Here is a 27,865-nt window from a genome sequence, read left to right as displayed (position 1 = left end):
TCAGTTATTGGGGATCCTCATGGTATCACATCTGGAATATCTTTAGGAACTGTATGAATGACAAACACACAGACCATCCAAGGCAAGGACACTTTAATGTAAACAATTCTCCTAAGGTTATGAAAGGAGACTTGCCCAATTCTGCATAAATGCCAACCAGAACAAAGCAAAGCAGGATTCAAAGTTAAGCAATGTAAAATTAATAACTAATTATTAATTAAGAACTGATCTTGAAGGGAGAAATGTCTTTGCTTGACAGTACAAAGAGGAAAAAAAAGACATAAAGGATTTAGCAGTTCATGTTTTTTTATCCTCTCTTGGGAAAAACAAAAACAAAACCAAAAAATATCCCACCCTGAGTTCAAAGTACTCTGAAATCTAAACTTCTACATCTTAAGCAATAAGTTCTATGAAATACACATTTCTGCAAATGTTACAAGAAAACTCACAGAGTTGTATTTACTATCACATAAACCATTCTGTTTTAAACCATAGATTAGAGGAGATGCTGGAAGATGTGGTTATGTCACGCTTGGGGAGACATCCTCATGATGGCTGCAGGTGGAAGTCATAGCCTTCATTCCTCCCTAAGAGAAATAATCACAAATATTTGAACAGATGAACACTGTAAGAAAATGGACAGTCCAGAAGGCTCATACTTCCATGGGCGAGGGTGGTGGTGAGGGAAGGCAGCCATTGCTGCCCTAGTGCTCAGGAATACATATTCAAAATCCATTTTCTTATCACATTGACAGGCCTTGTCTGTAATGAGCACCTGAGTGACAACATTTCAAATTACACTATAGCAAAGTTACAGCACATTTTTGGCAATGTCACTCTGCTGGCAGTTCAGGTCAAATATACAAGTAAGTCTAAGACCTCTATCTCTGACACCATGGAGGGCTCTGCTCAGCTGCAGCCAAGGTTCCAAGGTTTCCTCCCCCCACCAGTAGTACCTGGGGAGTAGTTGGCTTTCACGTGGTTGACAACTGGGTTCTTCAGGGGTGTTACAATGCCTTGGTTGGGTTTCTGGAAGGCTGAAATGAGGTTGTGCACTTTCCGAAAGAGCCTCCGGGGGACCCCGGGCGCTGTCTGCAAAGCCAGAGGGGAGAGGTGAGGAGGGCTGCTGGGTACCTGTGCTGGCACACAGGCCTTGTCCTCAGAAACGCACACAGCTCCCAGGGAAGGAGCCAGCCATGGATGTGAACCCCTGATGTGCCAGTTCCAGGTGAGTCAGTGAGCTGTACTGCTCTCTGCTTTCCCCGGGGCACCCCAGCCTTCCTACACTGAGCAGTTCCCAGCAGCATGGTGATAGAAAGGTGGAAGAGGGACAATTTCTAAATCACTACAAGAGAAACCAACACTAATTACCCACAGTCACCTGCCACACTAATTAGGCAGACTTACAAGTGACCCCTTGCTATTTCTGACCCTGACTAACTGCAGCCAGTGATTTAACCTCCTTACCAATAACTTTCTAGCCTGTATCAGTAAAATAGTTCCATCCTAGAAACACCAGTGAGAAAACCTAGAGAGCAGCCTGGGCTTACTATAGAGAAGGAGTCCTCACACCACTAAATTCCAGCAAGGACACTGCCTCTTTGCAAACCCTTCTTGGAGCATAAAATGTTGGCTTATGTGTTCATTGAGTATTCCTGTCTACTTCTTGTACAAAGAGCAGCCAAATGTTACCTATTTATTAAAAGTGAGACGCTTTCTATCTCTCTACATTAGCAATTTTTCAAACAGTATTAAATGAAACTATGTGTGCTTTTAATCAAAAATCCAACGTTTGTGTTAAATCCTTCAGGGCATTCTCATGATAACTCCTCTTCACCAAAGTCAAGGGAGGACAAGTATGGGTCCTGCCAGCATAGTCCCACTCAAGGGACACTGCTCTCACCCAGCAGCTGTGAGCTAAATCCAGCCTCCCTGGCACCAGCTGGAATCCTCACTCTAGCTGAGATTTCACAGCACTGTTTTAAATTCCCTACCTCATCCTTGAAAGATGGGTGTGACCTGGGCTTGCTCAGACTAACCAGCCACAGGGAAGGAAGCAGAAGCAGGAAAGGAGCAGCTGCCTCTGGAGTCCGTTTTGGCCTTGCAGACACACTCTATGGGGATCAGCTGGACCTAGGCTGCTGCCAGCATGGCCTTAGCAACATTTACTTAAAGGCTTCTGTTCCTTAAGGGAAGGGTTGGCATCATGGATCTGTAGCTAGAACCTTCTCCTGCAGAGGACGTACAGAGAAGCCTGGGCCTTCAACACACCTATGACGTGAAATTCAGGTAAGGTTTGCCTAAAATACAGCCAGGGAAAGCCCAAAAGCCACACACAGAGTGCCAGTGGAGGTCACAGGCCAGACATCATAGCAGGTCTATATAGCACCAGAAAAACCTCACTGCAGATGCTGATGTCATCTAGGGCTAAAGGAGGCTGCAGCCTCAGTCAGGAAATTTACCCTCCACAGGTGGAGCTCCCTGGAATCCTGGAATCCTTCCACAGATGCCAGTGCTTACCCTGGCATGATGGGGGCACTGTCACCCTCACCCTGTCCTGAAAAACTTCTGTCTTGGGTACTACAAATCCTAACCCTTACATCAACCTCCTGATGTCTTATAGAAAGAATTACTGGGCACTATTCCCAAGGGTCACATGGATAATTATCTACTCCGCAGTAATGTCAGTCATTTCCATCCCCTGATCTGTTCAGAGTAACCCCAAGAATCAGGTTTGTGTTCCAGAATCACTTCTAATACAGTAATGGCCAAGGAATTATGCCTGTCTAGAAATTATATAGTATTTGAAATAAATGTTCATTAACATACAAACAGAAAGCAATTATGAATTAATACACAGAGTACATCCAAAGGGAAAAAAATCATAAAATAAATAGAGATTAACATCCCAATTTCATCAACCTAAATGTTGTCTGTATTACAAATAATGTTTTTCTGCACCCGAATTACCAGTTTCCCGTCAGATGGGCGAAAATATATTTTGTATCAAGATTTAGCTATATTTTGCACTAATGATGAATTGATCTGGATTAATGAATTAAAACTCTGTACACTGAAAATTATTTCTTTAGTATTCTGACATTGATGGTACATAGGATAGACGGAAACAGATTGTGCTTGTCAAATTATAAAACCACAATATTTTTGCCATTTAAAATGATGCAAAATGATGCACTATTGCATTATGCAACAGCTGAAATGAAACAGGGAATTAATTTATGAGTTCTAGACTGTCAGAAGTGGCACCAAGACATCTTACTGATGGATGCACTCTAGATCGATTACCATCAATGAAAATCAGACTAGGCAGAAACATGAATAATTTGAATATATTTCATTAAATCTATAATCTATATCAAACAGGATGTAGAAATTTTCAGAAGGGAAAGGAGAAGTACACACCTCAGCACTCCAGGATCCAGTTTCTGTCTGGGACACTCTGTAGGTATAAACATAACCCTGATGCCTGTGGAAAAAAAAAAAAAACCAACAGGTATTTATTATTAATTTCTCCTGACAGTTTTCACAAGAGCTACACTGTTATGTGAGAGTTAGCTCATTTGCTAACTTTTCCTTAAAAATAAATTCACCTCTAAAGGCTCAGGGTAGCTAAAAAACCCACTGTTAGATGCAGTGCTAAACCTACTGGGTTTTTTTGGGATGAGAGGGATTGGTCTGGCCGGGATCTAGTTTAGCAGTATTCAGTTATTTTAGATTAAATTGTGTTGCTTTTATTCCTTCCTCAGCATTTTTATTAATTTTTTTTAGTGATGTCCTTTCACTGACACACACCAGAAACACTTTCCCTGCAAAAAGAGAAGGTGTATTATTGACAGGTAACATTACTGTTCTGTGACTCATTTAAATGCAGATGTTAACAGCAGCAATGTCATTACTGTAATTTATTTGGAAAGCTATACCCACAAAAAGGAGTTAAATCAATTACTCTTTGCTTTGCCCATACGTTCCCAACTTTCAAATACTGTCTCCAAAAAGAGACATACAAGAGTATGGAATCTTCCTTCTTTTAAAATCAGAGTCTTTGGGGAATAAGGAGCCATAGACTAATAACACAAGGCACAACTCGTGCCAAAGTCACTCTTGCTTCTCTCACAAACCCAACTCAGTGAATGATTTCCATGGTAGATTACTACACTAATATCCAAAAAATTTAACTCAGAATCAATTAACAGGAGCTCCATGGGTACAACATTAGTTTAGATGGTATCAGATAAGAAAGACTGTATTGAGTTCAAGCAGATTTGGACTGTGCTCTCAGGCACATGGTGTGTTTCTTGGGATGTCCTCTGCTGTGCCAGGAACTGGACTCAATGATGGGATGGATCCCTGCTGGGGCCCTTCTAACTCAGCATATTCTATTATTTTGTGCTTCTATTTCACACTACAGAGATTTACATGAATACACAGCAGGATTTTAAGGACCATTCCCTATTTGGCCATCAATTCTTATTCTTAAGAAAGCAGAAATGTACTGTATTTATTTCCAGTTATGCATGGCATTATAGCAGTTACTACAAAATATGAGAAACCATCAGTGACACAGACATCATATGATTGCAATTACTCATGATCTGTGTCAAATTCCTGTTTAAAAGTCATTACAGCAATCTTTGCAAAGTGGTGGCTGGTATAATAGAAGGAAGTTTTTAAGAGCTGGCACTCTGCTACAACCCAGAAAAGTGGGAGCAAAATGCCTGTGGTGATTTGTGAGCTCTGCCCCCACCAGTCCCACTGTGATTAGACACAGAGGTGAAGGACACAAAGCCATTCCCTCCCATCCAGGCTGCTGCAGGGACAAGCTCCCTGTGCACAGCTGAGACACGGCCCTCCTCTCCTCAAATATGGGAATGTGCTGATACTGCCCCACAACCCCACCACAGCTTCATCCACCTCTTCATGTCTACCAAGAGAGCCTTTTCCCTGACTTTATGTATGCCACCAGTCAGACATGAAAAGCAGCTGGCCACGCTCACTTCATGGAAACCCAAGGAGGAAAACAGCCATCACTGCTTTTCCCCTGTTTTTTCCCCAGCAAACTGCAGTCCATCAGGGATTTGGACCTTGGGGAGAGACATGAACAACCTGCTGTGGCTGCAGGAGGAGGGAAGAATGTGGAGCTGCTTTTCTGCCCATGCCATAGCACCATGGTCAGTGGTGTTTGAAGCCACAACTCAAGCCCAGTTGACTAAAAGCACATTCCTCTAAGTCACTAGATTATGTATGTTCTTCTTGTTCAGGGAATCCAGTGTCTCCCTTTAGGGCCCCCAGACAGTCTTGTACCATCTCTTCTTAAAGACTGAGAGCTGTGCCTGTGTCATCAGCTTTTTATAGCATTATGTTCACATGAATCTTTTTCTTTAAAATCACAAGGAGCTTTGCTGTACCTAAACATGTAGAACACCAGCCAACACATGGTTACTGAAATGAGGATTTTACAGGCCATAATGTACTGGAAAATACCAGAGAGGTCCTGGCATTTTGTTCCATCTCTTTGAAGTGGGTATTTAACCTTTTACACAGTGATTTTGTTTCAAGTCTCAAATCTGCCAGTATGATTCTACACATCTAAAACTCATTGTCTTGACTTCTATTTTCAACACTACACTGTGCATAAGGATATGAGCAACCTGGTCTAGTGGGTGGCATCCCTGCCCACGTCAGGGTAAGTCGGAACTAGATGATTAGATGAACTAGGGGATGTTTAGAGTCCCTTCCAATCCAAGCCATTTTATGATTCTATGATTCTACTACCCTTGCTTGATTCTTGGTTTTCCCAACTGCTTCAGTCCCCTTAAAATCTGATTTTTTCCACAAACAGCACGGTTATCTGGAAAGCCACTATTTGTTGTTTCTTTCACTGTTTTCTCTACATTAGAGATTGCATGAGTTGAAGAGGCTGAGGGGCTGTGGTGCTATTCTGACTCTGTCTGTTGGCTCTCAGCTCTATACCAGAAAGGTTTTCTAAGCAGAATGAATTGAAAAATAAAGGTCAGATAAAATAATATTCAGTATTGAAGTATGGTGAGATACAATGCAGCTATCCTGCATTTTTCAAAATATAACACTGTAAAATATTTCAGCTGAGCACAGGGAAAGCACAAAGGATAGTTCAGATTAAAAGCCCATGAGGTTCTGAAAAAGGAACAAGAATTTGAGAAGGTGGATGCTTTGAGCACAGTGTGGAGAGTGGGAAGAGAATGACATTGTTATCACAGCTTCCTGAGGGACAAGTGAGAGTTCTCCACTCTCTTGGAAAATGTTCATGTTTTTCCCAGAGAAGGAAAGACTGAAAGGTCTAAGGAATTTTATTGTGCTTAAGTTGAAAAACAAAACATTATCATCTGTTATCAGCTCTGAAGCCATCAGGAAAGCAAGACACTGTGTAAATGGGAGATGACCTGGACATCCCCATCTGCCTCTTCAAAGGCAATGCACAAAGGAAGGAAGGTGCATTTTGTTAAGAGGATGAACAGCTAGATCTTCCCATTGAATTACTTTCCATTGGGACCTTGGTCTCCACCAAATGAATTACAGCTCTTTGGATCAGTACTCTCCCAGTGAATGTGATCTTATCAAAACTTTCTGTCATGCAGCAGGAACTTACTTCATTACCACTTCAAAGAATTTTTTACCTTCCATATTTAGTGATATGATTTTGGGTAAAGTTTACTGCTACATGGGCAAAAGCCTCCCATGAGAAAGGTTTTTATGATTTAATCTACCTTACATGAACTAAGATCAGTGTCGGCTGAAGGAAGATCAAGGTGTTTTTCTTAAAAGAAAAATTATATACACAAATTAAAATTGAGATTGCAGAGGACATTACCTTCCAAAGAGTAAAGCATGTAACACTGGAAAAAAGCAGGTGAAAAAGTTCATTTACTGAAGATTACATCTCAGGAAATGAGAAATTCCCCAGCTAACATGAGAGGACAGCTCAATTTTCTACATTTTACTCTCTTCAGGGCAGGAAAAAAGCTCCTAGAGAGACACAAAGTTCCTATATGTGGTGTGAGCTCAGGGAGCACTCTCAGTGACCCTGGTGTATCAGCACATCTTGGAGGAGGACCAGTTCATGACACCCAGGTAAAGATTCACTGAGGGGCTCCCCCATTGCTTCACCTGTCCCAAGGACAGGCACAGCCCCACTCACAACAGCAAAGCTCCTCTCTCCTGTCAGTGAAGCTCAGGGGACAGGAACAATCATGAATTAACATCTTGATGAGGCTCTATAAGTTTTTGATCATAGGCAAAAAATACCAAAATGCTGTTGAGGGGAAGCAGAAAAGAGCCATTGCTGTAAGGACAATACCAGATAGCACTTATGAAAAGTGCTTTGGTCACCACTAATGACATTTTTGTGACATCTCACTTTTCTTTTGTCTCCACAGGGAAGGACATGTTATACCAGCTGGGAACTGCACTAACACAGGCTCTGTTTCAATACTTTCCCTTGGAAAACTTTGTCAAAGGAAAACCTAGAAAAAGTTGCTATTACAGGAATATTTTATATTATAGGCTTCTTTTTTCTTTACAGCCAGATAATTCCTCCCAAAGAGTTACCAAGGCATCGTTCACAGATGACATACTGAAACACCATCTGTCTACCTGTCCTCTCCATTCCTCCTTTTTAGCTGTGATCAGCCCTGTTAAAGCTGCATTTACTTTAACAGGTGAATGTTTACAATCTTCTGCACCATTGAAATAGCCCGAGGACATTACACGCATGCTGCAGATTAAAATTAATGATGGCATTTCAGCTGCATGGTATACTTTAACATCATTTCCAAATACTTTGCATCTCAGTTGGGAAATTTTATTAAACTAATTTTTATTCATTTCTGAGCCCAAAATTGAACACATTAAAAGGGAGAAAAACAGAGAAAAGGGAAAGCCATGTCAGCAATAAATTACATCAATTTCTTCCTCTGTACATATCTTTCTCTTCAGATGTCATTGTGTTATGTCAATCAGCTCTTCTTACCTGGTACATTTACAACCTGGCCTTACCTTGGGATTTCATTTTACAACATAGTTTAAGAACCAGACCATGGTGTAGTCTACAAACAGTGGTTCTGAGCATTAGACTGCCCAGAGTCAGTTTCTTATAACTTTGCCACATTTCAGCAGTTCAGACTGAAATTTCATTTCTTAGGTATTTGCCTCACCCTCCTTTAGGGATGGAGAAGGCAGAAGGGAACACGTTAAGCAAAACAGTGCTTTTCCCATGTTTAAAAAAAAATCTTCTAATTGTCAGAGGAGGGAGTGCCCAGTTTTCAGAGTAAGACATAAAATTTGTTGGAAAGATGGTATGTCTCTTGCACTCTCTGAAAGCAGTAGTAGCTCTCTAGGCTGCAAGAGAAGCACCCTCTAAAGGTTGTTAGCAGTTGTAGCATCACCATGTCTGGGCTGGCTGTACCATGGGCACTCAGCCAAGCAGTGTCCATGATCTCAAATGCATATGTGTTGCCTGGCCTAGATTAGTGAGATTAAAACCAGAAGGTAATTTAGTAATTGGATGTCTTGGGCAGGAAGTTTGGGATTAGGTGGGATGGATGTGGAAGGAAAGAAAAGGGGACCAATATCTATGCAAGCTGGGCAAGGAAACAGCAACAAACATTGAACGCCTGACAGAAAGACTAAATGAGTAAGGAAGGCGATATACAAAAGTTAAGTATGAGGGGCCTTGGTCTGGGAGGAGCACAAAATGCTGAAACAACCAGGAGAAGAAGATGGGTGTTTTGGAAGCCAAAGTTGTATGAAAGAAGGAAACAGACCTCAGCAATGCAAGCAAAGTCAGCAAGTTGTGCAGAATAACATTGGGCAGCCTCAGAATCCCCTCCCATGGCCCTTATACTGGGAACCCAAAGCTAGAGGGTACTGCAGACCTGGGGCTCCTGTGTCACCTTTCTCTTCTGTGAAACAGAGTTAAACTCTTCATGTCTCAAGCAGAGATAATGCTCAGAAACCACTGAATGCTATGGAGATCTGTGGAGATGAGCACCACACTGCTCTGGAGGGGAGCCCTGCTGGGAGCTCCAGGGGGCTCCGGAGTGGGGGTCAATGGCACGGAGCAAATGAGCACCAGAGCTCAGGCTGGAGCCACTTCTGCCCCACCACAGGGGTTTGATGTAGGTGCAGATCAGCTCCTGCGTGCCCAGAGGAAACAACTTCAGGCAGTTTCCTGGTGGGCAACCCTGGACAGGGAATGTGGGTGATGGCATGGGCACAACAGGAGATACAGAGGTGGGAGATGGCTACCACAAAGCCAAAACTCCTGAATTTAGGGGAATACACAGCAGTGCCTCAGAGCCTTTAAGCTTCTCCTCACTCTCTCTTAGAATTTGTGTTTTCTTTTTGACAAACAGACTGATTCTCCCCTTATTTAGGTCTCAGCTAAGTACAGCAACTCAGAAATTACCACCCTTCAGCTAACTCAAGCTGAAGAAATAGCCTTCACATTGAGATCATGTGCAAGATACTGCAAGAGTGAATAAAATAGGTTAAACTGGTGTTTACAACATTTGAAAAGCCCAACGGAGTGACTGTAGCTTAAATCACAGCAGCACTTGAGTGAACACTCCTGTCACTGATTTCTGTCACTGATTCCTTTATCAACACTTCTTGTGGGAAAAATTTACCCTCAATACTGCATGAGTAATACATATTAACTTGCTGTAATGCTGTAGCATTATTAAAAAAAATGCATTATCTTGATTTTCTCTTCTGAAATTAACAAAAGCTTAAAAGAGAAAGTTAAGTCTTGTGAAATAGCTCTGAATTTATGCAGGGATTTCTGTGGAAGATTGTCAATATCTTTACCACTTCAACACTCCTAACTCTCTGAAGAAATGCTGCTGATTTACCTAAAGAGCAAGTGTGTAGCCTTTCTGAGCAGGGTTTGTGTCAGTGTGGTACAAGGAGATTCCAGCCAAAAACAATACCTCAAATAGGAATTTCTTGAAATTCAGAAATAAAGTAAGAATTTATTCAAATCTGAGATACTAAATAAAAGGATATTACTTTATGGCAGGCCAATAACTTAGCCTCCCACTAAGTTTCATCAATTCCATGATTCAGGCTGCCTACCTTTCCAAGTAAAGTCCTTGGAATATGTGAAGGTCATTAGCCAAGTTATGCTCAGCAAAGACAAGACTCACTCTGGTTAGCAGGCACCTGAAATACTCACCTCAGTAAAATTTACCACTGTGCTACAGAAGACTTTTTTCAAAGCTGAAAACAGCATGTGATATTTGCAACAGCAATGTTGAATTGAGGGGTTTCTTCTTTTGTTTCAAATTACATCTTAAATGATGATGATGATTATGTGCAGTGTTATAAAAAATGCAATTATTCTGCCATGTCTATCAAAAAGAATACATAGGAAACAAAGGAAATGCTAAGCAGAAGCTGGCTTGTGATCCTGTATTACACCTTCATACTGCACAGCTGATGTATCTGTCTCATCAGAAAGTTTCAGCACGTTGCCTTGAACTTCTGCACCGTGGTTACAGTGACAGAAAAAATAGCACACGTAAAATCTGATAGGACTGCAGCCTATCCCTGTTGCCATTACTGTTGCTTCAAGAGCTCTAAACAGCTTTCAATTCCAGCTTTTGATTATTCTCCACAAATTTAATGCAGCACAGTACACAAACGGCTGGTTTCAAACAAATCATCTGAACATACAGTTTGACAAGCACGTCGTGTTTGTCTTACTTACAGCTCTGAAACAACTACTAACATTCTCAGTATTTTCAAGCATGTGGATTTTAAAACCCAAACTACAAAGGCTTTATCTTTGCCAATTCAGGCATGAGCTGCTTGTTTCTCCATGTGTGCTCATATATCTGTAAAGGAACATGGGGCTTTTGGCACTCTCAGGCATTTTCTTTATACATTTTCAGGCAGGGTTGAAGAGGCTGCTCCTCAAAGTTGTTGCCATTAGTGTGTCCCGTGTCCCCCATTGACTTCATTAGGAGCTGTGAGCACAGAGGATTTCTGAGTGTGCTAAAAATGTCAAACGGGGCATTGAGCAGAGAGGAAACCAAACCAGTAAAGAAAGCTCCCTGGAACAATCAGGCTTGATATTAAAACCCTGGTGTACTGTGTGTAGTGTCTAACTTGTTTATGGGTAAAACGTGTATGTTTTATAAAGCGTATGCAATTCTTCTAGACAGTTCTCAGGAACAGCAAAAATCTTGCTTTTCAATTCAACTCTAAAAACTTCTAGGAAAGAATTGTGTACCTCTGTTGACATATTCACAACATCCTTAAAGTAGACATTATCAATTCAATAATAATATTCATACAATGAAGACCCAGGAGCATCTGGTATTAAAATCTTTGCCAAAATTTGAGAGCAGCACCTCTGTTTGCAAGAGCCCCAGAGCATACAATTGCAAATCAAAACCTTCCTACTCTTCCATGCATTGTTTAATTGTGGTCTTAAAATATTTTTGAAAGTGGGTCCTTTGTGCTTTGCTGCAGTCACACCAAGAAAATATTCATTGTCTCTTTGAAAGCTTTCAGGCACACCATGTGCACATCCCAGCTTCAGAAAGTGGAAAGTGGCATTCAAGAGAGATAAATCAGTAGCTCAGGAGAAAGAAAGAAGAGAGAAAGCAGAGTGTTTTCTAGATGAATGCTCCAACAGGGTCCTGCCTGCTGCAGCTACCCACCTCTATAGGTCAGGTTTTATGCTACTACCTGTCTCTTTTATGCTTGCCCTGTAAAATCAGCATCAGTCACAAGGGATTCATGAAGTCTTTGACTCTTCTCCTTTTTAAAGGTCAGGGCTCTGCTTTTTAATTGGAAAAGCAAAAGGTGAATGAGCCTGACCATGAACACTGCAGTCCTCATTGTGTGCCTTAAGAGGCTCAAAGCCTGCCAAAATATGTCAGGGCTTTTTCGAGGGAGAGGATGTGGTGGTGATCGTGGCATCACAAATTCATGCAGTTTCTTGGGAAAAGGAGACATTGCTTGAGCATAAGCAATGCAGTGAAAGCACAGGGCTTGACCATTACAGTACCTGGAGCTGGAAGTGCAGAGCAGCCACTAATGTGAATTCAAGTAGATGACACCACTGTCATCCAAATATATGCTTAATTGCTCTTTTGATAAATATTTCTTTTCTCTTTATCAGAACTGTGCCTTGTAATTCCCCTGTGACGGGAAAAGGAACCCTAGAAATGGTTAGAACTAGGAAGGTGCAGGACTTTATATTTGTTTTGGTTTGTTTTATTTCCCCAGGGAAGTGGAGGGAGAGGGCAAAGAAGACAGACTGAACATGTCTTGATTTTGGAAAACTGGACTATTTTTCTCTTTTTGTTTTCTAAGGGAAATAGAAACACTACTGGCAGCATAAAACACATACACTCCTGGTAGAAATTTTCACTGGAAACATGAAAAATATTTTGTTTAGCTCTGATACTTACTGCAGTATATCTAATGGCTGACCAGCTTTATTTCCCATGTTTCAAAGATCACTTCATTACTTCTAGTAAATTCATCTTTTGTCTGATCTTCATATGTCTATATATTCCTATAGTGATCCTTGGCATGGATTCTGAACCATAATGTAAACTGCTTAATAACTTTGTTATTTATTCCTAATAATTTCCATTATTTATTTAGAATTAAGCATTTAAAAAAGCAGAGAAACACTTATTCTTTCTTTAATTTTCTTTTTCTTACAGAGTGAAAACAGCAACTGCACACTTCCCTCAGTTTTTACCAGAGCTGCCCTGCACATGCATGTTTGTTACCTGTTCCATCTCTGCCCATGATGTGCAGACTGGAATTTGGACAGGTTATGTCCATTGGCTCCTTTTGCCAAAGCCAGGCTTAGCACTCTCCACCAAACACAGATCTCCACCTCTCACACCTTCCTTTCCTGCTCCTGCAGTCTCTCCACTAAAGTGCTCTGCTCTGGCAAACTTAGCCTGTCAAAGCACTTCTCTGGTTTATAGCCCACATTTCTTCAAACTGTCACTGCTATCTCAGTGTGGGATCTTTTCCTGGTATAAAAACTGTCTCCACAGTTAGTGTGTGACATGCTGTTTACCATATCTGCTATTTCTTACGTAATTATTTGAATTGACTATTAAGAAGTATTGGAACCAAGGCTTAATTCTACCATTTTCAGCCACCTTTCTTTCTGTATCAGTTCATACTCATCATAAGAGTTTTCATTTAAATTTCATCTGGATTTATCCAAGATGCTATTTCAAATTTCCTTTATAGAATAACTATTAAGGATCTATGTTCTGAGCCTGCAGAACACTCATCATTAATTTTTGGGTTTTTGCTTTTACCCTTTTGTTTATCATACATATGTTTCAATGCAACATACCATGGAGACATGAATGGCCCATAATTTTAGGAGCAATTTGGTCTGTTTCTTACTGAAGTATCTTTTCCTCCAAAGATTGCAGAGCTTCACAGCTAGCAAAGCTTTAATTTCTTCCTATTTTCATTTTCTATATTTTATTTCATTAATGAAATTTCTTTCAAAGGGCATAAATTACTACCAATATACAAAAAATCCCAGCTGATAGTGTACAACTGAAAGACCTTGATACATACCTACATCCTGATGGTGGACTAATTTTAGTATTCTCTTTCTTATTCAGCATTGTAACACTCTTCCTGACCCTTTCTCTAATGCCTTAGTGTTTCACCTGCACTGAATGACTTCTGAGTGTAAGGGTGGTATATCCCCATTTCCTCTGATAGTTATTTTAAAGAGATTCTGCTTTTATTGCCTATTCCCATCCCAGGAATCATAGCCCTCCTTACCTCTTGCTATGTCTCTTCCATTTTCATTTAACTCAAGATGCTTCTTATTTCCCATTTTCAGCTTGCTGTTAAGGTATTTGTTAGCAGGAACACCTAACTTGGTTCACCTGATTTCATGAGAGAAGAAAAAATACATCCTCTGCCACAAAGACTTTCCCTGGGAAGAGTATTGTGTATTTTTGGATTGTCTATAACCATCTTGCATGTCTCCATTTGTTGGTCTATAACAGGAAGATAATGATGCTCACCCAGGGCTTTGACAATTACATGACAGAAATGACAATTACATTATTATCAGAAATCTATTCAAGAGATTTGGGGAAAATCTGACTTAGGACCCTTCTTCCCCTTGTGTTTTTTGCCAGGTACCTGAGTTCCTTCTGTTAGCTGATTTCATGCTGGACCTAAAAGGGTTTTCTCTAGTGTTCCTTCTCCTACTGAAGTACAGCATAAGTGTCATCTTTGTTCTTCTGATGCAACGGTACAGTGTCACCAGGACTTCCGAGAATTTCGCCAACAGTAGGGTAATTAAGTTTCCTCATTAAAATGATGTCCTATGAATAGAAAGCCCCTTAGCTCTCCCAGGGGAACCTTTACTCTCTCTCTGACAGACCATCCCATCAGATGTCTCCCTTTTCACTCAATTTGATGAAACATTATCACCTAGTTTGTTACCATCAGTATTTCATGTGCATTACAGAAAGTTTGCTCCAAGCCTCGTGGCCTGTGGGACAAGCCACAACCTTGTGGGACTGAGAGCATCCTGAACAAAGGCACATTGTGGATGGCAGCACTCCGTGTTACCTTTCCCAATGACAGGGTCACTGGGGATGCTGCTGAGCACACCCATGAGCACACCAGGGAAGCAGAAGAACACAGACAGAAAGCAAGAGGGTTATCCAGCACAAAGAGGATACACACACCTTCCTGAGCCAAGTCGCCTGGCATTTCTCCATGGCACCTTGCTTATCCTTCCCATGTGCCTGCCTGCTTTCTCTTTATGGCTTTTTGTCTGTGGGAAGCGTGGGCTCTGCAAGGCAAAACCTGCTCCTCTTTGCTTTGCAAGGGACCCCACACCACTTTTTGCACCCCTCTCTCTTAAGCCAACGTCAAGGACCCAAAAGTCTCACTCACACAAGCAGATGGTAACACTAGAATATATTTTGTTGTGGGGCACCCCGTATTGTGGAGGGGACTGTCAGCAATCAGCTGCCGCCTGAGCAGCCCTGGCAGCCCGGCGCTCCCGGCCCGCTACCCTGGCCAGCCCCGCACTCCCGGCCCGCTATCCCAGCCATCCCCGCTATCCCAGCCATCCCCGCACTCCCGGCCAGCCCCGCACTCCCGGCCTGCTGTCCCAGCCATCCCCGCGCTCCCGGCCCGCTCCCGGCCCGCTGCCCCGGCCAGCCCCGCGCTCCCGGCCCGCTCCCGGCCCGCTCTCACAGCACGCAGAGGCAGTAGACCCCCGGGATGCTCTCGCTGTCCCGCAGCAGGTAGCTGCCGTCCGTGCCCGCCGCCAGCAGCAGCTTCTCCCCAGCCTCTCGGGTGATGGCCCCGTGGTAGACGGGCACCGTGTCCATGCCAGGGCCTGTCCCGCTGCAGCTGCTCTCCCGTGCCTCAGCCGTGTGCTCCCTCAGCCTCCCGGCTTGGTGGCAGATGTAAACAGGATGTGTTCACACCTCTGAACCTCTGCACGGGGTGAGACAGCACTGAGGGAAGAGTGAGGAACGAACACACAATTTTTGTGGGTTTTTTTTTCCTGTGCCCGTTTCTGTCTTCCTTTTACGTAGGCTATAACATCTTCACACCCTCACAGCTCTCCTGCAGAGGTGTCATCTCACATCGGCTCTCGGCCATGTGGCTCCTGCTCAGCAGAGATGGCACTGGGGCACACGATGGCCAGGGGGCAGCGGCTGCCCTGGCTGGGACAGGACCAGGGCACTGCTGTCAGCGGCTGTGCCAGGCTCTTCCCTCTTCTGCTGTTAACCCAAGGGGATTATTGCTCCAAGGAGGGATTGTTTTTAAACCTCTTGTTTTTAAAATCCCCAGATATGAGACTGGAGGAAGTCAGCTGATCTCCCTGTCCCACCAGAGCACTCACCTCAGGCTGCAGGTGCAAGCACAGCCCCTGCTCCAGTGCCCACAGACACCAGCCCCAGCTGATTCACCTCACCAGGGGTTGTTTTCAAAGCCTTTGGTGCTGTTTAATCGCTGTTAATGTCGGGGTGGTCATTACTCCTACTTGGAGGCAGGCAACAGCCTTGGCACGTACAAGGCTCACATCTCCCTGGATGCCATCCATGCCAATGCTGTCTTCATGTGGGGCATGAGCTGGCATCCAAAACCCTGAGCCATGTCTGAAAGAGCCATTTCTCTTCACCTGCTATGGCTGAAGACAATTCCTCGGTATACCTGTCAACTGAATGTTCCCACATGCACATGCACAGCTGTTTGCAAACAAGCTGTCAATGTGCTTTAATGTGCCCCACAGATATTTCCACCCCACAGATATTTCCACCCATGGAAAAACTGAACATGTTTCCCTGCAGTTATGGTCACCACGAGGCTGCAGCAAGCTCAGGGCTAAATTCATCCCTGGCATGAGGATGCCACCCTCTCTCAAAGAACCACCTTCCCACATCTGTGTACGTGAGCAAGAAGTCAGTAAAATATAGCAATAAGTATGGGTTGTGGTTATGATTGATTGCTTTTAAATTGAGTTTACTAGCAGGACAGGACAGAATTAAATAATCTCATCCAGCTGCTCACAGATGCTGTGTCCTTGCTGAAGTTAAGGATAGGTGAAAAAATAGCTTTTAAGATACACAAAGTTGAGGAACAGAAATGAAATTAAAAAATAGCAAAAATAATAGCTGCTCTTTTTAAACCTCAATCAATCAAAGTGTTTTCTCTCAACCATTTCACAGTGCACGTCTTTACTTTTTGGTCTTCAATATAGTTTTTCCTTGGAAATATTTTTTTCAAACTAGCTTTAGTTTTTCCTTTTGAGGGATGGGCATTTTTGATGTGAGAGTCAGAGGGTAGCTCGTGCATGGGGCACTGCACAAAGTCACTGATGGCAAAGCTGCAGCGTTTGGAGGCCAAGAGCCTCTTTCCCCACAGGGGGACCCTGGTAAGTGACTGCCTCCCTGGCTGGCACTGGGAGGCTGAGAAAGCTGCAGAAACTTCAGCTGAAGAGAGTCTGAAAACTACCACCACCGAGTTTATGGCCTTTCTATCTCATTATGCAGGTATTCATTACCCCCTTTACGTGAACCTGGGGACTCAGACATCCTGCTTGGTTTTTTAAGCCAGTTGTTAAAGTATTTGCACATAAAGTAGCTGCTGCCTACTGCAAATCTGATTAATGTGGACAGCAACAAGCTGTAAAGCTGCTGCCTATTTCTTCTCATTTTCCAAACTACCTGTGCTCTTGGGGATTTCATCCAAGTTTCCCATTTCTTAACCTATTCTCAATATTAATAGCTGATATCAGAAAAAGTATTTGTGTAATTAGCTGGAGAGGAAAACCAGGCAGAATAATTTAATTATGCAGATTTCATTGTCCCACTCATCAGACTTCAACTAAAGAAAATTATAAAACTTTTCACTGTGAGATCCTCTCCTAATGTGGAGTCACCACCTTACCCAGCCAACATGGATTCTCCAGCACTTGGATGAAGAAGCATCTATTACTGTAAAACAGCTGTAAACACACAACTTTGCTAGTCTGGTTAAGAATCTATAAAAGTCCAGGTACTGAATCTCAACCCCAGGCTTCCATACAAATCCCTTTACAGCCCCACTGACTAGGGGAATTGCAGCTATTAAGAAATCATGGAAATGCTGTGTTTGGGAACAAGGGACAGTAACACTGAAGCACCTGTCAGGGACTGAAATGGTTCATGCCTTAAACATTGTTATGAAGAGGTTTTTCCCATTATAGCAAAACGGTATAAAGAAGCTGCATCCACCCCTCCCTGAAGATGCCTGACTGGAACTTTAGACCTTGAGTTAAGCCATGTAGATAAGATAAAGGGGACACTATTGTTCAGTAATCTCAGGCTGAGGGAGAAGAATGCATCCCCAAGAAATCCAAGCCCAGCAGCTGTGCTGAGAATCATCTCTGGCCATGTTTGGGGTGAGGGAGACCACAGCCTACAGAGGCCAGGTTTACACAGACCCTCCCACAACTGAGGGTGGGGAGAGGAGGTTTCTTGTGTGTGGCGTAACCTCTGGTCACAGGCACTGAACACCCATCTTTCCTTACACAAATAGGCCCAGCTGTGAAATCCCCAGCCCCACAGGCCACATGCATGGGACATCACGTGAGAGGCAGCTGAAGGGGTGTCATAATCCATCAAAGACCCCCCAAAGTGCTCCCCAGACTCCTTCCTGTGCCCTTGCACCACAGCATTGCAGGTGACACAAAGTGATGTAACAGACCAAGGGTCTGTTGCAAGACGCCACCAAACTGCCCCCCAACCTGGGGGGAAGTACCTGGACATTCCCACCTGGCCTGAGCATATATTATTCCATTGGATTCTGTGCTTTTCAGGGCACCCTCACCACCAAGGAGACCAGCTGGAGAGGATCAACAGAACATCATTGGGATCCACAAAGTGGTGATATTGTCTTTACTCTGTCTCTGTCCCTCTTTCTCTTGTCCCCGTCCCTCCCACTTTTCTATTTCTTTCTCTTCCTTTTGCTCTCTCTTTCTCTCATATTTACTATTAAATAAAATCTGTACTATTGACTTTGGCATATGGTCTCATTTGCACCTTAATTCGGGCAGAGGCTTTTCTAATAACTGTAAAACCAGACCATAACAGCATCAAGCAGGATACACTAAACTAAAGGACATAGGGCTGAAAGAAGACAAACCACGACATGCTAACACAGCTCTGTACCACACTAGTGAGGCTGGAGGAATGCCCCCAAACAAGCCATCTTCACTGCAGTTTGGCATCCAGTCACACTCATACTGACCGCTCCAGGTTTCATCCCTTTAATTTTGTGGATCTAAAGCATTGTTTGGCATCCTATTTCACACTGCTGCATCTGTGCCATGGGGCTGAGAAGGCAAAATAGAGCAGCAGGTTGGGAGCATAGGGAAATGAGAGAGAATTGAGGCTCAAAGGGATGCTGCTTCTGTTGGGATTATGTCCCCATCACCTTCCACAGAAAATGATGATTTCTTTAAGCACCCAAGCACTGCCCTGTAGGACACTGCACACTTGTCTTGTTTTGTTGGGAGAGTATTCAGTAAATTTTGCACACCACTGTTTTATGCCTTTCCTAAATCAGTCCAGCTAGCAATCCCTGCAATATGCTATAAAAAATTTATCTAAAAAATACATGAAGGAAAAGAAGTACTTAAAAGTGCTCTGAAATATTTGGTCATGAAAAACAGGTTCAGACAGATAGGACTGCATAGATCTCTTGGGTCATCAAGTCTACTTCTCTGCTATCTAACCAAACACATCATATAATACCCTTCAGAAACTCATTTAAGTCCATCTTAAAAGTAGCTTGGGATTTGTTTTTGTTGTTGTTTCCACTGTTCTCACTGGAAAGCAATTGCAGAACATTGCTATTCTGTTGTTTGGAAACCTGCTTCCAGTTCCTATCCTAAATTTATTCATGATCAATTTATGCTCATTTGTTCTTGTGCCAATGTTGTCCTTCAGTTTAAATAGATGTTTGCTCTTCCTAGAGCTTTTGCCCATGCAGTTTTTATAGTGGCCTCCCTCAGCATTCATTTTGCCAAATTCCTCTGCACTGCAGGCTTTCCTTTCCATGGACACCCTAATCAGCTTTTTCCATAGTTTCCCAAAACTGAAGCAAATAATTTGTGAAGAGTGTGCACCATCCTGGCTGATTTCTAACACTTGCCTCATATACCATTACAGGTGTTTCATTACCCTGGTGAAAATACCCAGATTTGTATGGCCTGTGTTTTCCCTTCCTTAGTATTTTCTTACCTATGAGCAGGTATAGTAGAAACCTGATTGACAAAACCCAGATGCATGAACTGGCAGTCAAACCCTTCTGAATTTTTTCTAATTTATCCTACTCTCAAGGTCACTCAGTTCTTCCTAAATGAGAGTGTTATTTGTCTTTGCAGTGACAGTGCCTGCCTCCCTTATGCCACTGGTAAATTCCATTAGCACAGACTTATTTTTTATGGGATCATCATTAATTAAAAATGTTAAATATTAGTAGGCCCAAGACTGATGTTTGAGAAGCCTTACTACCTTCCCTCAATACTGATCTCCTCCTACCCTCACATTCTTATTCACTTTTTGATTTCTGTCTTTATCTCCCCTTTTAGGTAATAATTTTCCACATGGCACTGTACCAAATCCTGTACTTAAGTTTAGATAATTAGCTGTAAGCACTTCCTTTGTCTAGAAAAATCAATTATGATGATATTTCAGGTGCCGGAACTTGTAGAAGTACCTGAGAAGTGGCAGAAGGGAGAGAGAAAATGAAATTACCTGAAGTTTCTTTAACACCTTTTGAAAGATTTGGCTGATTTTCATTTTCAGAGGAGCTGCTTCATTCATCCCTAGCAATGACATTTTCATACGTTGTTGAATTTTATAACAATTCTGAATATTATAACACTAATGCAAGAGCGTCATTAAAATTCTCAGTTATTGTTATTTGACTGAAAATAAGAACAACCTTTGAGACCTTTATGAAATTAATGCTACTGCAGAACTGTTATAGGAAGGCCTTGTATAAAGGGCTATAAAGCAAGATAAAAAGCAAAATACCTGCATTGGTAGTTTTGCTGATACAACAGTGTTACCATAAATGCCATCCCTGGAGAAGTACGGAAAAAGCACCTTCAAAATCAAGAGCTTTTGTAAAGTTTTTGACAGAATATCTAATTGGTAAAATGCCACATTAAAACACAGCTAACTTTAAATATGATTTTCACTATTTCATGTCACTTTCATTTTTAGTGTAACCTGAAAAAATATCCAGAATAGTATAGAATAGTATCTGCAGGGAGATATTCGCTATTCACATAAGAAAATAATGCTGAGATTCAGAAAAACACTGATTATTTTAGAGTATCTGCAGAGTCACCATTATCATGTTTCCTTTTTGAGCTGAAATGAAAGAGGTTGAGAAAAGCAGGCTACAATTAGCAAATATGTAATTAGCTGCAAGGTTCTGGGCATCAATGCAGAGGGAGAATACAAAGAACTTGTGGCTTAAAATTCACAGATAAGCATGTATTTATACAGCCTCCACGTTAGTCATCATATTCTATGAGTGTTGCTGGGGAAAAAGGGGGCAGAAATGAAAGCTGGTTATAATAAATAGAGTTTGGATGTAGGTGTGGATTCCAGCTTTATATTCTGGGACACACACATTGTTCATATTGAGAAAGGCCAACCTTGTTTAGCCTAGAGAAAAGGAGGGGGCCCTCTTGCTCTCTTTCAACTCCCCAAAAGGAGGGTGATGGAAGGTGAGGGTCAGTCTCTTCTCCCAGGTAACAAGTGACAGGATGAGAGGAATGGCCTCAAGCTGCACCAGGGGAGAACTAAATTAGATATTAGGAAAAGTTTTTTACTTGGAAAGGATGGTAAAGCACTGGAAAAGACTGTCCAGGGAAGTGGTGGAGTCACCATCCCTGGAAGTGTTAAAAAATGTGTGGAATTGTTAAAAAATGCATGGAACTTGAGGACATTATTTAATGGTGGACACGGTAGTTGTGAAAGTGGTTGCAGATCCAGGCTTTTGTCCCTTTAAATTAAATGTATAGCCTAGGGAAAAACCTCATTACCTCAGCATTTTCAGTCTTCAAGGTGCACATTAGCTACTGTAAGAATTCCCCTATGGTGCTGAGAACTTGAAAAAATAAACTTTCTCATATCACCTGGAAATTAGGTGTTTGGTGCCATCCGTCAGAACTCATCGTGGAGAACAACTGAGAATGCAAAAGGTTATGGACCTTTATGAATGAAACTCATCAACATTTATCTTCTGAGCACAGGTAAATGCACACAATACCATAAATGACGACATTTCACTGAACTTTAACAATATTATTTCCTCTGCGTAGCCTCACTGCTTACCTGTGCAGTTGTTTTGAAAGTTTTGTGAGTGAGATAACACTAAAATTGAAAGCTACATAATATAGGTGAAATTCATATTAAGAGTCATCTGTGTTTTAATGCGGTTTCTTTTGCCAGCTAATATTTCTTATATCTTTTTTTCTGCAGAAGCGATGCAAGAGCGGGCTATTTTGCAGGTGCGTGTGCATTGCCAAGCAGAGATGCTGTTTGTGATAATATCAGCATAGGAACATCTACTCAGAGAAGCTTGAACCTTTTCAGTTTTTGCTATTGCTATTACTCTTTCAACAACTCTTTCCCGTAAAATTCAGCAATGTGCGGGCAGTCATCAGCATTAGGCACCCAGCTGCTTTGAAGCCCAGAACCTCCATGTCTTTATGATTTAGCTGAACCAACTTCAAAGCTGACAGGGCTAAATCATGTCAGGGTACTCTCAGGGTGAAGCAAAAGTCCACACAGGAGCTCTACCTGGATACATTCCCGTGTGAGCAAGTCTGCAATTGAATATTCAGCTTTAGAGACTAGATCTCCACACCACACACACACAGAAGTTAAAGTTGATTTGCTGACATGGCATCTGAGTTTCTAACAGATATTTACCTGAATTACAACAGCACCATGTAATTAGGCATAAATAAGGGCCTTTTTCTGGAAGGGAGGAAAGTTTTATCAGTTCTGAACCATATGCAATTGCGTGTCTAATCTCTGCCTGCAATTATTTCAAATGCAGATCCAGATAATAGCATTTATATTCATTCTGAGATTCATTGAGTTTGAGGCCAGAAGGGATCATTATACCATCTGGCCTGACCTCCTGGATGCCACAGACCATTACATTTTCCCAATTACCTCTCTATCGAGCCCTGTAACATGTGTTTGACTAAAGCATAACTATTTTTGACTAAAGCTTATCTCCCAGTAAGGCACCTAGTCTTGATTTGAGGCCATCAAGAGGAGAGAATCCACCACTTTGTGAGTACTTTGTTCCAATGGCTAAGCACACTCGCCATTAAAAATGTAGGTCATGTTTCCAATTTGAATGTGTCTGGCTCCAGACTCCATCCACTGGATCTCATTACACTTTTCAGAGCTAAGTCAAAAAGCTCTTTGACACCCACTATTTTTTCCCCTGTATAAGTATTTATTCCCTGGAGTCAAGTCACGTCTTAAGTATTTTGTTTTGGTTTTATCTAATAAGCTTTGATGAACTCTGAAAATTCACAAGGCAAAATTGTTTTTGCAGTCCTTCTGTGTATTTTTATTTTACCTGTTATCTATTTCAACAGTGCCCAGACTTTTCTCTTAGTACCAACAATGCACACAAGGAGCAGAGGAGTCTCTGCTGCCCTGGCAGCACATCCTGAGCTGCTTTCCTGTTAGGAACTTCTAGCCTATAATGAAGTCTCTCCTCCACAGTACCCAGCTGTGGGGTGAGGCAAATGACACTGTGCTGAACGTTCATAACTACAGAATTCAGAATGTACCAGTTGATCCCAATGGGAGCAGTTTATGGTATAATCCAGGTTTCTTTTATAACAGTTCTCACCTCATCATCCCATACTATCAATTTGTGGTGATACACAAACTGCTTCCCCTGAAACCAAACATTGCTCATGGCAAAATGAAAATGTGCTCTCTGCGCATTTCTGTGTCCAGCTAGAGTTTCTAATATTTTGAGATTCCAATCATAAGTCTACCTGTAATAGCACAAAGGGAAAATATATGGATGGGAGGTGTTAAGATTTTGGTTGTTTATTAACCAAGTTTAGGCTAACAGTGTGAACAGATAGTTCAGTACAGCCCAGCAGGTATTCCCTCATTGCACTGGGATTTTTCATTTTAAGAGTTGTTCAAAAGCTACTGTGGTGATATTCTATTGGTCTCAGCACAGAGAAATACACACCCATACCTGCACTGAGTATTTTATATAGATACCACACTAACTGTGGCCCTCATTGCATGCTTGCTTCAGACACCAGGCTGTCTTCAAACCAGACACAATCTCAATAAGGGAAAAAACACAAACATATTCTGGTTATATTAATAGTTCTTGGAAAGTTTTGCCTTAGTATTTTGGGCACAGCTTACTTTTCTGGCCTACATCACAGACTTCAGCAATAAGAAAAATTATGTTTCTGTACAAAAAACCCAAAACCAAAAAACCCAGAACCGATGTGTTCATGTATACACACACATGCATGTGGAGCTTATGCATTTTAAATTATCTATGTGTATTAAATTTCTTTTATTTTTCTGGCAGATCCTGAAAAATGCCCTCATTAAATGTTATCTTTCCTCACTGATAAAAGACTGCAATAGAGTTATTTTGCTTCAGCCCAAGCCAGAAACCTTGCACTGAACTCAATGTCAGGCAATACCATCTGCTCATAACCTACACAGATACTAAGATGACAGTAGTTCCAATCCTGTTCTGATTGAAATCAACAGCAGAGCTGCCCTGCTTCTAGTGAGAGCATGAGCCAGTGAAACTTCCCTTGACAGACAACAGGAAACGTGGGGTTTTTTGGAGAGCAGCAATCTTTAGGCAAGGACTACCCAGCATTTGAGTGCAGATTAGCAGAACACTGCAGATCTGGCATCCCCAGGCAGGGCAGTGAAAGTCTGTGGGTGGAGTAAACCCATGTCCTTTTAATTTCACTATTGATTACAGACTCAAATACACTGAGAGAAAAGAGCAAAAGAAATTGAGCTGGCCAAGACAACAACATTTACATGCCTCAAGAGACTCTTACTCCTTGTATCACTGTCACAGCTCTGTGCATTTAAGGCCATTCCCTGAGGCAGAAGAGGGTTTTTCAAAGGTTAGAAGCTAAGCAGATGAAGTCTGGGTGATGCAGAGGATCCACATGACTCTGGGTCACTGCTTTCAGTTGTACAGATGGGTCTGTACAGATGGGTCCCCTCTGAGAGCCAGCACACTCCTGCAAGGGCCTGCAGGAAGCCGTTCCCGTGGCTGGCGTGCCTTGGCAGCCCTGCTGGCTGGGGAGCCTTGGCCCAGGCACGGCTGAGCCCTCCGTGTCAGAGGCAAGGTGAGCCAGAAGGACAAGATCAGCAAGAGTGCATGGGATGCAAGCCTGTCAGAGCTCAAAAAGCATTTGGAACACACTCTCAAACACATGGTGTGATTTTTGGGGTTGTCCCCTGCAAAGCCAGAAATTGGACTCGATGATCTTTGTGGGTCCCTTCCAGCTCAGGATATTCTATGACTGTGTGGTGGCTTACTACTGTATTTTAAGATAAATAAAACTGTGTCAGGCACAAAGACACACAATCTTCAAGGATGAAAGGGAAGCCTCACCTTTGCTTCCCTTGATGTGTCTCTTGGGTAACAAAATTTGAGATGGCAAAGGCCAATAGGGAGCGGAAAAAGCTAAAAGCACCAAAAATATCATCCTCCCTCATGTCAAAGGGGAAGTTTTATTTAGAGCTGAAACCTGCTGCTTGACTTGGCATAACACACCCATGAAAGGCTGGTAGCAGGTCTGTGTAGGTGGGTCCCAAGTGCCAGCCTGGGTAGAAACCTCCCTTGAGGCTGCTGCCCCTGCAGGATTGGCTCCTTAAAAGCAACTATAAAGTACTTTGAGTACTTGGGTCCTGTTTTGTTTGTGTGTACTCATCATGGCTCGCGTGGGGACGGTGTCTAAGTACCCTGATGGTGCTTGGGGACAGCATTTTCATCCTGACCTCCCTGCCCAGGTGAGACCACGTTGCCCTCTCCCTGGGACTGTAAATCTGCAGGTACTGGCAGTCATTTTGCTGAGAGAACTGTCACCTAAAATACCACTGAAAACCCTCACTTCTAGAGGTACAAGGAAAATGTGTATGGAAAAATGAGAGACTAGATTGGTTAGATACATTTTTTTTTGCCCAGTGCTTATCACAAATCCCCTCACAGCAGAAACATTAGCTGTGTCGGAACAATTTGCACTCAGGCTTTCCAACCTGTAGTTCAAAAAATGTAAACATCAGGCCATTAAGATTTAATTGCTTTTTATATTCTCCGTGGAAGCTTTTACTATGAACTATTCATAAGCACATTCAGGTTGTCCAAAAAAACCCATCAGGGCTTTACATTCAGAGGAACAATGTGCTCAGGAACAACTTCAAGTACCAGGTTGCAGTGACCTGCCCTGAGAGAGACTCCAGCCCTCCAGGGAGAGCCAGCCCTCGGGTCTGGGGCAATCCAGTGGCAATGGGACCCTCGGGGACCACACTGGTGCCAGGTGAGGAAACAGTGCCAGCCCTGTGGGCTGTAGAAAGCACATCATTCTGTGCTCCTAAATGTAGGTGTTTGACTTCAGTTTCCTGCTCTTGTTTGACAGATAAAGCAGGCAGAAATCTCTGACCTGAATTCTTTTCCTGCCTTAGAGGGCTTCTCACCAAATATGAAGGGGTTTTCCCCCACCGGATATTGTACTGCAAACTTTAAAGTAAGATACAATTCTGATTTTAGTTTCATGTAATTAGTTTTTTACATAAATACTTCCTTAAATACTTTCCTTCTTGTGTTGTTGAATCACTTTCTTTATTGTTCTTCCTGCAATATTTTCACCTAAAATTTCTAAGAGACAATAGAACAAATCTGACAGAATTTAGAGCATTCTATTTTCATAACTTCTCCAAAATTTCCTCTGTTTTTACAAAAATTTCAGCAAAGTAAACCCAACTTCAATATTCTATGAAAACATGTACCTACTTTAACCACAAAACTACTGAGTGCATACTGAGTGAAAAAAGGGAAAACTTATAAATGGCAAGAAATGAGTGAATTCTAGATAACATACTGCATTTCATAGAAAGAGGGGACAGTCACTGAATAAAAACAAAATATGCTTTTTCCTTTACTAAGCCATGTCCTGAGTACAAGCCAGTGGAAATGTTTCTCTTAACTCCCAGATATTTGAGGTCAGGTAATTTCATGGAGTGTCACATTTTTAGCCCATTCCTTTCTTATCAGTTTTACCCCCTGGAACCAGCCACACCTTGCATTCATAAGGATATATAAATGCCCCCAGTTTGATTAAAGTCCAACTAGCAACAATGTAGGTTTGAAACCCCCTCCAATTCAGCATCTGGAACACACTTATCTGCCTTAATTTTCAAGAAGAAAGAACCAAGATTTTTTTTAAAAGTCCCCATATTCCTAATCAGTCACAAAAAGTTAAAAGCTTATGCAGATATGGTTATGTGCTTTCTTTACATGTGTTAAAATTTCATACTTCACTTCCAATGGCAAATCTAGGTAGGGACAAAGTATTTATAGCAACACCATTAAAAAAAATCATAATCCATTTGTTCTACACAGTTGGTGCTCTATTAATGCAGTATATTTGCTGCTGCCTTGATTGGGGGAAATCTAATAACATGAAGCTAGATCACTAATTTTTGACCTCCTACTTCTCAGTTTCCTTCAAGGGGTAAAGAGCTGTTTTACTGAAACCTTTTTAAATTATATTCATTGAAAATTATACAGTTAAGCTCGTTCAGCAGATTATTTCTTCATAGAGAAAGTGAGAAAGTGTGAAATTACTTAAGCCTAGAGCAGCATTGGGAACAATGCAATGAGTCTTTAGCACTGCAATCCCACTCGCCTGCTAGTAGAGATCACCATTTCTCCAGAAAATAGCCCCCACTAGTCTATAATGTGCATCAATCTTTTTATCACCCACAGGCCAGATCAGTTTCTTTCCCTTCAGTGCATTTTCCCTGGTAGTGCAAACTGCTTTTCCTCTGTCCCTCTTCCCCACACTGAACATCATCTCCCACACCTTCACTGTGCTTTCCTCAGCTTCAAAGAAACAGAAACCTCCCAACAGCTGTAAGAAATAAAGTCAGTCCTCCAATAATAGCTCCTGGTCCATCTGAACTGGTGGCAATACTGCATTTTTTCCCTGTGTTCATGTTCCCTG

General features: G+C 42.1%; 1 protein-coding gene across 1 annotated transcript; it reads right to left on the bottom strand.

Annotated features, from left to right (window-relative positions):
• Window positions 1–76: 76 nt before the first annotated feature.
• SH2D1A (SH2 domain containing 1A) lies at window positions 77–15,542 on the bottom strand. The gene is made up of 4 exons (XM_071442072.1): window positions 15,283–15,542; window positions 3,424–3,487; window positions 957–1,092; window positions 77–587 (listed from the first exon to the last, which is right to left on the bottom strand). The coding sequence occupies exons 1-4, from the start codon at window positions 15,417–15,419 to the stop codon at window positions 547–549; spliced, it is 378 nt and encodes a 125-aa protein (XP_071298173.1). The 5' UTR covers window positions 15,420–15,542; the 3' UTR covers window positions 77–546.
• Between the last annotated feature and the right edge of the window lie 12,323 nt (window positions 15,543–27,865).

This window comes from Agelaius tricolor, unplaced genomic scaffold (genome assembly GCF_023055355.1).
Source record: "Agelaius tricolor isolate 1412-34295 unplaced genomic scaffold, bAgeTri1.0.p SCAF_17, whole genome shotgun sequence".
NCBI classification, from domain to species: Eukaryota; Metazoa; Chordata; class Aves; order Passeriformes; family Icteridae; genus Agelaius; species Agelaius tricolor.
Note: the sequence above shows the minus strand (reverse complement) of the source record. Positions and strands in the feature narration are given on the sequence as shown.